This window comes from Melospiza melodia, chromosome 9 (assembly GCF_035770615.1).
Source record: "Melospiza melodia melodia isolate bMelMel2 chromosome 9, bMelMel2.pri, whole genome shotgun sequence".
Taxonomy (NCBI): domain Eukaryota; kingdom Metazoa; phylum Chordata; class Aves; order Passeriformes; family Passerellidae; genus Melospiza; species Melospiza melodia.
The window spans coordinates 12,239,944-12,252,254 of NC_086202.1; the positions used below are offsets into that span (position 1 = coordinate 12,239,944).

The 12,311-nt window shown below is 43.2% G+C and overlaps 1 protein-coding gene across 4 annotated transcripts in view; it reads right to left on the bottom strand.

The window, feature by feature from the left end:
* Nucleotides 1-12,311, bottom strand: part of NEURL1 (neuralized E3 ubiquitin protein ligase 1) — a 141,593-nt gene that overhangs the window by 5,704 nt on the left and 123,578 nt on the right. For all 4 annotated transcript variants that reach the window (XM_063163271.1, XM_063163274.1, XM_063163273.1 and 1 more), the window contains exon 4: nucleotides 11,191-11,871. In XM_063163271.1, the coding sequence (XP_063019341.1) occupies nucleotides 11,191-11,871 (681 nt within the window). The remainder of the gene's footprint in view (nucleotides 1-11,190; nucleotides 11,872-12,311) is intronic.

Here is a 12,311-nt window from a genome sequence, read left to right on the forward strand (position 1 = left end):
CAGCAGGGCACAGGGTTCAGCTCGTTCACTGCACACACAAATATGAACACTGAGCAGCTGAACAAGTTTTTCAAGCCTTTCCTCTCCTCCCTACAGCCTGGAGGCATTTTTTTCCACTCAGCTGACACAGAGCACATTGCATTTCTAACACCAACCTGGTCATTTCATTAAAGGCAAAATAAAGGCTGTTAGGAGTGTTTCTCTTCCTGGACTAATGGGAGAATTTGGAGGTGCCCCAAGTATCACAGCGTATGAGCTGATGAAGCATGCTGGCAGCAGGGCAAATGGCCTTTCCACAGTGAAGGGAGAGCTCAGCAGTGCAGGAACCATGGTTTTCTCTGGTTGTAGCTGGTCTGAGTCCCAAAATGGCCTTACCCAAGGGCCAGCAGACACCTTGCCAATTCTTCCTTCTAATACAAGGCGCAGCTCTTGACTTTTCTCCAGCGTCAGTATAGAGCTTTGTTTAAAACAATCTGAGTTCCCTACCAGACAAGACACATTTCTCCCTTGGTGACAGAATAATCAACATAAGACATGTTACTCATGCTTTAATATATTGCTGGATGGTGTGCAGATATCATGACAAGGAGCATGGAATGAGATCATGAGCAGAGTGGAATGAGTGTGGCCAGCCTGGCTTAACTAAAACCAGATACATGAGCTCAAGGCCAAACATGCTCATTGTGTGCACAGAGCTCCCACCAAGAGCCAGCTTTCAAACCATGACTTAAAAAACTAAATAATTTCAAGTAAATCAACTTAAACATTCTTTCTCTCTCTAAAGCCCTAAGATCAATTGTCTCTGCTGCTAACTTGTCTCATGCTTGATCTCAAACACACTGGAATCACTCTTAAATAGATTTTGAATAAATTCCATTTGCTGTTTTATCTTTACAAAGTTCAATTATTGTCAAAGACCAATGCAGATTGATGCTTTGTCTACACTTCTGTCACTGCTGTGGGAGAGGTGCAAATAAATGGACCTCTCTGTCCACCGCCAAAGGAGAGTATTATATTTTCAGAAGAGCTTTACCATGGAATGTACAGACAACATCATGCCTGGATAGGCTGCCAGTACGCTAAAGGTTTGTCATTCAAAATAGTCTGGAAATAGGATCAGAAATAAATGGTATGGTGTTCAATGTGATCAAATGCAAAATGCAGCACTTCAGAGATAGTTACCTAAACACAGGACAGGGAATTAGTCCATTCTATCTGAAATACAGACATCCTACAGAAAAAAGGCCTGGAAATTGCTAGAGGTCACCAAGATGATCATAAACCAAGAATACCATCCTGTTACAAAAAGGTTGAGCCAATCCAGGGTCATGTGAGGCTGATTAAGGAGGCTGGAGACACTGTGGTATCTTCCACTCCCTGGAAATACTCAAAACTCAACTGGACAAAGTCTTGTGCTACCTTGGAAGTTAGCCATGCTTTGAGCAGGAAGTTAGATTAGGCAATTCCATGGGGTCCCTTCTGACCTAAAATATTGTATGATTTTTTAAATTTTTGTATGGCAAAATTTTTCACAGCCTGATGAATGAAGTAAAGAAACAATCTGTTCTTCATGAATGTTCTGGGTAAGACAAGAAATCATGGATTCCGTCTCCTAAGGTGCTAAGGTTAGACATTATGTAGATAGTGAAGCACTGTAAAGCAATCAGACTTCCCAGAGAGACCATGGCATCTCCATCATTAGAACTCTTTCAGGACAGGAAGGTGAAGTAAGTAGTCTCTTGGGATCCCATACAGCATTTACAATTTTTATGAGAATAGCTATCTGAATCCATAATTACCCTTTTATAAAATGTCCTGTGACCAAAATACAGCAGCTGTGGCTATCAGAGATGCTTTTGATTCTCTGTATCTATTGTGGTGAACAGGGTGATTTCCCAGAACCCTGCAATCCACTCTCCAGGGTATCTCCTGAGGCTGTCCCAACTTCCAAGCATCTCTCCTCATGGCAGCTGTCTGGGGAGAGCTGTACTGCTGGAGGACTTATAATGGTAAGAAGATCAGATACAGTTAATGCTCCCTAAAAATACAGTTTTCAATTAATTCTCCCTCTCAGTTATTTTATAAAAACATTATTTCTACATACATTTCTATAACAATAATGCAGAACTGGTTGTCTGCACTCCAGAATCATCCTTTTCCCCCTCTTTGAACCTACCTCACCTAAACTTTGTTTTTCCTGGCTTACAGGATGCAGTCAGTGAATGTCCACTACTCTACAAGTCAGAGTTCACATAGTTTGATGATCTGCAAAATTTTTATGGGCTTTCTCTACCCATAATCGTCTTGACAACTATTCCAGAAGCTTAACTAAACATTGTTCCTAAAAGACAAATTACCAGACCCTCCTTCCACAGTTTCTAGGGAAGAATAAAGTCTTATGCAACATAGGAACTTGCCTATATGCTGAGTTTCATGTTGAGCAAATTGACAGCCCCTTCTCTTTTATAACACATTTGCTGCATAAATAGGACAGATAATAAAGATCAGGTAATTATCAATAGCAATCACAGATTTTCAATGTTGTTCCATCCATCCACAGGCCCCAGAGCTTCCAGCACACAGTGGAAAAGGTTAGTACAGCTGTTCAGGTCTGGCTGCAGCATGTTTAAGGGAGTTCAAGCCATCTCTGCACTTCTCATACATTTTAGCCTAGTGATTACTGGGTACCTGGCAGTCATAGGTATATTGTATGATGGCATCACTTAGATGCCTTTTAAAACCCTCAACATTATTTCCTTTTGTTAGGAGACAGATTGTTTAAGCATATCAGCTAAAATTCTTACCCTGTCTCAAAAACTGTTCAACACTCTTTCTCATATTTAACACTCTGAGTGTATCAGGGCCATTTATTTTGTTATCTAAACAGGATCCGGGTTCTTTCAAAAATCTGGCACAAATGTGTGTTCTGAGCTCATGTGAACATTTCTCTTAGTAGGTCTGTCCTGTAATACATGAGCTGCTCCAGAGTGAGGGGGCTGTGACGTTCCTGGCACTGGATATTGGACACCAGAGCATCCAGGTCCTCTTCAGATTTTCTGGCTTCCAGCCATGCTGCAGGAGAGCTATTCTGTCCCCCAGCCCCATCAGGTCTTGCCCAACAGGGCCCTCTGAATCCATTGTGCTAAAACAAAAGAACAAAGCACCTGTTGCTGCCTGGTTACGTGGTAGTTAAAGATCAACGATAATGTTGGGGAAGGATGTGAGCACATCCATCATTTCTGACTGCTGTAAAATACATGTATTTACACATCCATTGGTTGTGTTCCCATGGTGATAGGAACAATACTGCCCTGGCCAGAAACCAGAGCTTCCTTCCCCTTGGGCTCAATGGTTTTTGGCCAACCATGGGCTCTCAGAGCCCAGGCTCTGTGCTGCAGCTCATCTCTGCTCTCAGGTACATCAGTACCTGGTGACCCACGTCAGCTGCTGATCCATGGGCTTTTCTGCATTCAAGCATTTCCTGAAGGACTTAAAAACTGTTCTGAATAGAACAATAACACATTTTGTCCTTCACAGGCCCATGGAAACATAAAGGATTTTGCATTATGCTAAAGAAATGTCCGGAAATAGGTCAAAAAGCAGCCTGGCAGATTTTGCATGCAAAACCATAAGGTCTGTGTTTGCAGATGGGCGTCAGACAACCACTGTTTAAGGAAGTAAAAGTTAGATCCAAACCACATGGAGAACAACAGTTCAGACTTTCATGAGGAACAGAAAAGGAGTGTACTTTATGGCTTTACTGGAGCCTTGCTGTCTGCTGTGTCCAGAAGGGCAGCGGGGCACCAGCACATCCATTACCCTCCTGCAGCCACAGGCACACTCCAGCTAAGCAGGGGAAACAGGAAAGCTCCAAATGCCACAGAGGTTTTGCTCCCTGGAAGCAAAGAGCACACAGCAGACTTACAGGGGATCTGTCTCAACCTGACAGGTGAAGTTCAGTGGTCACTCAGCACTTACATCCTGCAAAATCCTGAGGGCATGGAAACCATGCAATGAATGGCTGAACTGAAGTGAAAGAGTCATAGAGTTGGAGCTCCACCTCTCAATCTGAGAAATTCCAGAGCAACAAAGAACCCAGGCACATGCTTACATCAAGAAGAGGTGAAAAAGGAAGCCTGGATTAAGTAGCTGAAACCACAAAAAATGAGAGTTGTTGCTTTCATCTTGTTTAAGAGAAACAAATTAAGGGTATTTGGGAGACCACAGCAAAGATAGTTCTATGAGCAAAAGGAAAATTGCTGCCTAACCCAGCACCTCCCAGCTCTGTGCTTTTCCAGGAGGGACAGGTATAAATAGGGTGGTAGATGCATACACAAATAACTTTTCTTGGCCAGCACTCTCTGGATTTCCATGGGCACTGCTGGATGCAAAGGGATCTGACAAAGAATCAAAGAAAGAGTTTAATCTGCTATGCGATTCTCACAGTAGCCAGAATAACTAACTCATACCAAGCTAGATCAAAGAATAGATCAAATTTTATCTGTCCTCACAGACAAGTTGGAAGGCAAAGAGGCTGGTATGGAATCCCATATCCTGTATATTTACTGTAGGAAGGCAAAGGTATTATGAGATAAGGGAAATCTACACCTCACTCACTATGAAAATCTCACTTCAGCCAGTAATTGTTTCTTATATTAATAATGATGATAGTTTCTACTTTTGTCAAGGATGATATGCAGAGGACAAGACATTTGGGAGCCCTGTGGCTGCTGCTGGACGAGATGTGTTTGCTTTCCCTAGCCTTTACCTGGATACCAGCTCACACCTCAGAGCACAGGCTGATGTCACTGACCACCTGTCCAAGTGCAGGTTAATTATGTGTCATGTGTGATGGGATCTACAGTGTGTGGTACAAAGGTGCCATGAGCAGGTATTAACACTGACATTGCTGGCACTGACCACAGGGAAGTCAAGCATTTGACTGCATCCACCTCTCCAGTTTTCCAAGGCCCAAGTTATAACTTGTTCTCTCTCACACAGCAGCTTCTCTTTGTGCTAACTCCCCCTTGAAACAATGAATATAAAACAAGAGGTGAATGGAGAGCTCTGTGCAGTGCTAGAATCAAGCCAAGCAGTTAAGGATGCTGTATTCTCTTTGCAGCTGTTTCAACTTACCATCAGTAATGTGTACTTCACTCAGAGGGAAAGCAAACCATACATGATAGGGGTATTTATGATGAGGCATCAATTAATACAAGTGGATTGCCTTCCAGGAGGCACAGAATATTAACTCTCCTCCTTCCCCCAGTCTCTAACACCATAAACTACCCTGTACCCTGCAGTGCACAGGAATTCCAGGCTGTTAAATGACACACATGTGGGCCTGTTAGATCCCAATCAGCTTAAATGAGGCAATTTTCCATAAAAATCAAAACATGGAAGATGGAACTCTGGAGCATATCTAATTGAAAGTCTGTTAAAGGAAGAGATTCATTATGTGCATTTCTATGCAACAATGTCTAGGCAGTTATCAGGCTTCTCTTATGCTGTGTTTAACTCAACAATTTCTATGTCACTGTAATGAACCAAAGAGGAGAAGGATCAAAATTCCAAATGGATAATGTACTGACCCCCTCAGAGATCAGAGAGGAGGGGGTGTGATTTGCTACTGCCAAGAACTATCTTCCCTCAAGCAGGAGAGGCTTCTAAACTCAGAGCTGGAGGACCAAGATCCTGGATGCTTCTCACCTGTGTGAGATACTTTTCTACAAACTCACCTACAGCCTGTGCTGTGGGCAATGTGTGTAACAACTGCACATACCAAACAGCATTTAAATACTTTGTGTGCTCACTGCAATAATTGTACATGCCAAGTAAGTACCTAAGTGCAACCAGAGAGGAGAAGCTTTTTGGAAGGGACGGAATCTCTGCCATTGGATGTCGGAGTCCTGTGACAGTCAAGGATCAACCACAGGATAAAAATCTCATTTACTGAGAACAAAGGCTTGGAAAGATGAGGTAAGATGCGATCATCTCCCAAGAAGTCCTATAGATTTTTAGGAGGATCAGGCCAGACAAGTGCCACAGCAGGGACAAGAGAGAATAGGAGAAAGTCTCCCATGGGGACACGCTGGAGACAGTAGTTGCAGGAACAGTATCACCAAGATTAAGTAAAGGATTCTGGGACATGGAGAAAAAATTTTGTTTAGAAGGGAGAGGGCAGTCTCCAATGGCCTGTGAATCATAAGTGGTCTGTGGTGAGCTGGTCACTCACCTGGGATAGAGCAAAAGTCAAGGAAAACCAAGCAGGGCAGTGTGATGAACATCACAGAAGCAAAGTAATTCCCTCTGGTAAACCATTGCTCTCTGACACCTAAGCAAGACACTGCTCTGTTCATCCATGAAGTTTCAGGTCTTTTCAGTCAGCTCCAGGAAAAAGGCTGTTTTAACAAGGGCAGCACTACCAGGGCTGCTAAGTTTGACCACCAGTAAGAGTCATAATGGGCACGGCTCCGAGTAAGCCTGCCTGTGACTGGGACTGGCTGCAGCTGGCAGTCCTTCAGACTGGCACCAAGGCCACTCCAGATCAAATTTCACTGTTGATTTAAAGAGCCCTTTGCCAGCAAATTGTGTCCCACAGTACTCTGCTAAGCTAATTTCCAATTTGGTTTGTTGCCCACTGGTGTTGTCAGAAATCCCGAGGAACCGAGGACACAGAGCTGGTTTTTCTGCAAGTGCCATGTCAAATCTTTCTTACTCATCTCCTCAGTTTTGATCACATTGTCCAATTTCAATAAAGTCTTAAAGAAGGATGCAAGCCTCAGTAACAACTGATATGTAAATATTTTTCAGTGGGCAGCTAAGAAGGAGCCCCAGCTCATGTCCATGGTAAAGGAGGTGGGAAAGTGTCCCAGGTACTGCATTTATCCAGCATGGATCTGAGTTCAGACTTGCCCACAACAAATGCTGCCTCTTGGGTTGTTTTTTTCATGCCTAGGACTGGCTCTTGGCCAGCATTAGGAGACATCCAGAAAGCTGCTATATTGTGCAGCTGTTCTGGTGGGGCTGGAGTTATTGAAGTGCATGGAAAGAAAGGACAGATAAGTTGGCAACCTGGCTTCATTAGTGTGACTGTTGATGGAACATGTTATTTCATTGCTCAAAAGAAAGCTTCAATATTATTGAAAAGGATGAAATTCGCAAGGGAAACCAAAACCACAAAAAAAAAAGATATTAAGGAAGTTGTTTTACTTGCTAGCAATTCAACTCTGAGACAAAAGAAAATAAAAGAATATCCCCAACTATTTGGATCCTCAAACATTAAATATATAAACTTATTGCTGTGATAGCTTCTCCAGACATGAGTCATACATTCTGAAACCTTATGGGGTCAATCAATTTAACTTCATAAATGAATTACACCACCAAAACCTGACCAAAACCAGACCATTGTATCCAGACTGGCTCATTTCAAACTTTCAGAGCTGTCAATAAAACTGTGTGAGAGCTGAAATGCTTACCAGCAAAAGCTGAGAGCAGTAAATCAAATTTAATAGGCTGGTTTTGTTGACTATATAGGAATGATATCTGAAAAAACCAACCCAATCCTCAACTAATGAAATTCCTAAAGGATACACAAAGACTGGTTCATTTCTACATGTCTAATTATCTGGGTCTCTGTTTGGTTGTTTTTATGTGCATAATCCCCAGAACTACTAAATTAAGACCAGCACTTAACATATAAAATATTTAAAAGGGCTTCCCTGACAAAAAGATCTATTGCCTCCCTCAATAGCTGGTTCCCATAGTTAATTAGCCTCATTTATGTTTAATTTAAATTTGTGTCCATTTCCCAGCAGCTTGATATTTTTTATGCTATTATCTGCCACATTAAAGTGCCCTTCTCTTTCATTTATCTTTGCTCTATGTGGTCAAGTTGCCTTTTAAACTTTTCTTTGAAACAAACTGACTTTCTTCTGCCTCCCCTACAGATGACTGTGGCCTCTCACTGCATTATAGTGAGACTTGTGTTTAATTTATTTTGCTTTTACTGGGATGGCATGAAGAATAATAGTGTTTCCGACCTCATCTTTATTTACAGCTGGTTTATTTCTCTTACAGCAAATATATTGCCAGTATACAATGCCAGACTGATAAGAGGAAACCAGAAGCCAGAATTCTTTACTATCCAGCTAACCCCACACTGCCCTCCTCTCCTACAGAGTCCTGTAAGATCACCAGCCTGGGTAGAGATGGTCTCCCCTGATATTAGGAAATAAATGTTGTATCTCCAGCATTGTGGAACAGCTGCAGTCAGCAAATGTCAGCTTCTATGGCAAAGTCACAGGCCAGCAGAGACCTGAGCTTGCTCCTGCTCTGCATCAGGACCTACTAAATAATGTCCAGTCATGAAATACAGTCTCCAGTGATCAATACCTGGAGTCATCTTGTTCTCCAAGTCAAAAACAAACCTTCTCTAGGTGTAAGAGGGGCTGTCCATTCTCCAAACAAAACTGAAAAGCTGGAGAAGAAGCAAACCCAGTAACTTTAATTTAATTTTATAGTCAGCTGTAGTGCTGATGTTCCTTTAACACTATATAATGTGACTTTGGTTCATCTCATAATGGTGTGCCCCAGAAACAGAATGACATCTGCTATTTAGGATAGATTTGGTACAATTATGCCTTTTGCAATATTTGTGTCTCATTTCTTTCAAGGATATGTAACTTCATTTTTTTCTATTTAAACTAGAAAAAGATGACTATAAATGTCTTCTGCTGTGATATAAAGCCCGAATTACAAAAGACAGATCTCACAAAATTACTCTTGTTTGCATTCTGAAGATGGAGCATGTCATTAGAAAGATGAACACTTTACATTCTTCTTACATTTTCTAATATTATAATGACACATATTATGGCAAGCACCATAATCTGTTCCACTGCAGTGCAAACAGTGCACATCACCTCCCTAATAAAACTGCAATAGTTAGAGCTGGGAGTTCATTATTTTCTTTGCCTTCTCTCAGGATATTGCTGATCCATGTAATTACTGCAGTTGCAGAGATGCTGTTGGGACAGCATCAGTGCTTTTCTCTGGGCAGTTGTACTACACTCATGTTGTACTGATACTGGGACTGCACTGCTCCCTGCTCCCAGCATTGTTATACTGGAAATATAGCTATGAAAAGCTTTATTTGTGTTTTAATACCTGTTAAAAATTACAGACAAGCTCCAATTCCAGAGCATTTAACTTGGAGATAACAGCTTGCTGCCCAAGCTGATATGGATAAAGTTGTACACTCAGCAGGGTCCTACCCTTTCCTTGAGAGAGGCAAGGTCAGCAAGTCCAGATCTTTTCACTTACATCTCACTAAGGAACAATAGTCCATTTTCAGGTTCTTTTCCAGCGATCAAGGCTAGAAAAGCCTGTCATGGTCATAAACCCAAGAAGTGAAGGGTTTTCCAACTCTGCACATTTAATTTCATGCATACAAGTGTAGATTTATCTAAAACACACACTGGGGATGTTCTGGTTTGGGCTGAACTTGTAATAAGCAGGGAGGACATTTGCAGGGCATGCACAGCAGGAGGTTTACACAGGAGATCTGTGCTCATGTCCATGCTCTGTCAAACTCAGTATGAGGATGTGATTCTGTCCCTCTGGGGAGACACATCCTTGCTGCCCTGTTTCAGAGCTCATTGCAAACAGGCTCCTTGCTCTGTGCCAAACTGCCAGAATCAGTGATCTCATACGAAAGGAAGCACTGGTTGATGATTTAGTTTCACCAGCAACTCAATGACCTAAGTATGTTTTCCTTCTAACATACACAGGAGCATTTAATCTCCTGCTTTACTGGGCTCTGTTTGACTTCACCTACCATTATCACAATGACATGCTGGTGGAGAGCAGAGCAAACCACGGATTATGTGCAGTACCCACATCAAATGTAATCAGGCTGAATTAGCAGGGATTGAGTCTCGGGCTCCTGGAAATAAATTGCAGTATTACATTTGTCTTCTGTGAGCCTTTAACAGCCACAAAACACTCACAGCAGAGGCCTGTGGTCAACTTCAAACAAATTATACAAGGCATTTCATACTGTGATTAAGGTGAACTGGACCCTGCAGACAGATGTGTGTGTGTTCACAATTTATCTTCAAATACTGTCTATAAATCCTTAAAAAAGGAGGTGTTTGTTGGCTCTTGAGTTTGATGGAGAGGCAGGTTGTTGGAGGTTTTTTTTTGCTGTTAGGTATGAGGAAGATTTAAAGCAAAATGGAATATAAGTATACTTAAAGTTATACAACAGTATAAACAGAAAGGAGCATTTTTTAGTCTTCATTTATAGGGGTACTGGGGATTACATCATGTTCTCAGAATCCATCTTTTACTGTCTGACACTGATAGAGCAGAACCATGATATGGTATCAATTAATGACTGAACACATCCTATACTTGGTCTAAAACACACACACGAGAAAGTAAATTTGATCCTGAGAAATGATATTTCAAAGCTTCCCCCTCCACGCCTTCCAACTGTGACTTGAAGCATTTCAATGAAGTATGTCAGCTAAAAGAGCTGAAAAAACAGCAAAATTACCAAGAGGCCAGCTCTTCAGAGGTCTCTCAACCTGTGTGAGCTACACTGCCTTAAAAAGGGCTGGAGGACAAGGAAACCTTTCTCCAGCTGAGATGGTCAGTGCCATGCTCAGTGAAGCACAGGGTTTCCTCTCTGCTTGCTGGCTTGCCTCTCACATACTAGCCTGGGAAAGCAAGGGCACCCCTCTTTTGGGAGTCCATCATCCCAGATATCTAACACACAGAGAGGGGCATCAGATCTCTTTTCTCCTGCTGGCTACGCCTTACATTAGCTCGGCCCAAAGCACCTCTCCTCTGCCCTCCTTGCTTCTCTTAGGTCAGTGATGACTCATCTGTACTTTAATGGAGGTCCCTGAGGCTTAATTCATTATCTGAAAAGATCTTTGAGACCATCATGTGAAGGGTGTTACTGAAGTGCAAGGAGGTTTGTCTTGTAACTCACACCCATATGCTATGTTTGTGCCTTTGCATTTCTTTTTCTTTTTATGAAAGACCTTCTTTGAAATACAAACCAAAATTTATACCTCATCCTAGAGCAGGGAGGGAGCCATTCACTCCCTCTCCCATCATGTACCTCCCCCCTTGCTTTCTTGTGCACAAGGTTTGGAAAAAGGGGGCCCAACATACCCAGCAATCGAATTTGCATGATGGCGCCGTGTAAAACGAAGAACATCCAGAGGGGCTGGGAGCAGTCCGCGCACACCTGCATGCCAACGCCGGCGCCGTTGTGGCTCAAGTGCAGCTCACCATCGGAATTCACCATAAATCCCAGGATGTCTCCGCTCTGCAGGGGCACCAGCACTCGGCAGATGGCCCAGAACTCCTTTCGGTCAACCAGGGATTCGGGGTTGTAGGGGAGGTCGCTGGGGCGCAGGGTGCCGGGGTCGCAGGACGTCACCCCGTAGGAGAGCGTCCCTGTGCGCACGGCATTGGACTTGTTGATTTTGACAAAAATGGTTTCGTTGATCCGAAGGGGTCTGCTGGTGAACACCAAAGTCCTCTCCTCGCGGGCGTGCTCCAGGCGGGCCACGGTCTGGTCATCCAGGATTTTGACGTGGGGTCCCCGGAGGAGGTGGAAGCGGAGGTCGCTCTCCAGCTGGGACGGGAGCAGGTGGGAGTGCTGGGAGTTGAGGGAGTTCTGCGGGATGGGGCAGGTGGTGGCCGTCACGTGGAAGGCGTCCTCCTGCAGGTTGAGGTCGCACAGGCTGACCGAGAGGCGCGTGTCCTCCGTGTCCCGCCGCAGTGAGGGCCGGCGGATGGCCGTGAAGGAGCGAGGCCGCAGGCAGTCGGGAGGGATGATTTCACTGTCTGTGGGAGAAAGGAAACAAAAAAGGGTCACTTTCCGAGAAAATAAAAATGTCCAGGATCTTGAAAAAATATGGGTTTGCTCGACATGTTTAAAAGGGAGACTCCGAGACCTGCCGCCATTAATACATTTTCCCCTTTGAAATATGGGAGCAGAGTATCATAAAATGTATTTGCAATCAATTGCTGTTCTTGTACTTTCCCCACCAGCAACAACATTTCCAGCTTCTGAGCAGGCAGACTCAAAATCAATGGCAAGAATTGCCCAAGGGAGGCTCTCCTTGGAGAGGGAAAGCAGAGGATAAATATCTGAAATACACCCTCAACATATCAATCAATATCTATGCAGGCTCTCTTTCATGCCCTCTTTATTGTCTACAGTAATTCTCACAGACTTACAAAATAAATATCTAGCTACAATTTTTTTTATTTTAAAGAAATTG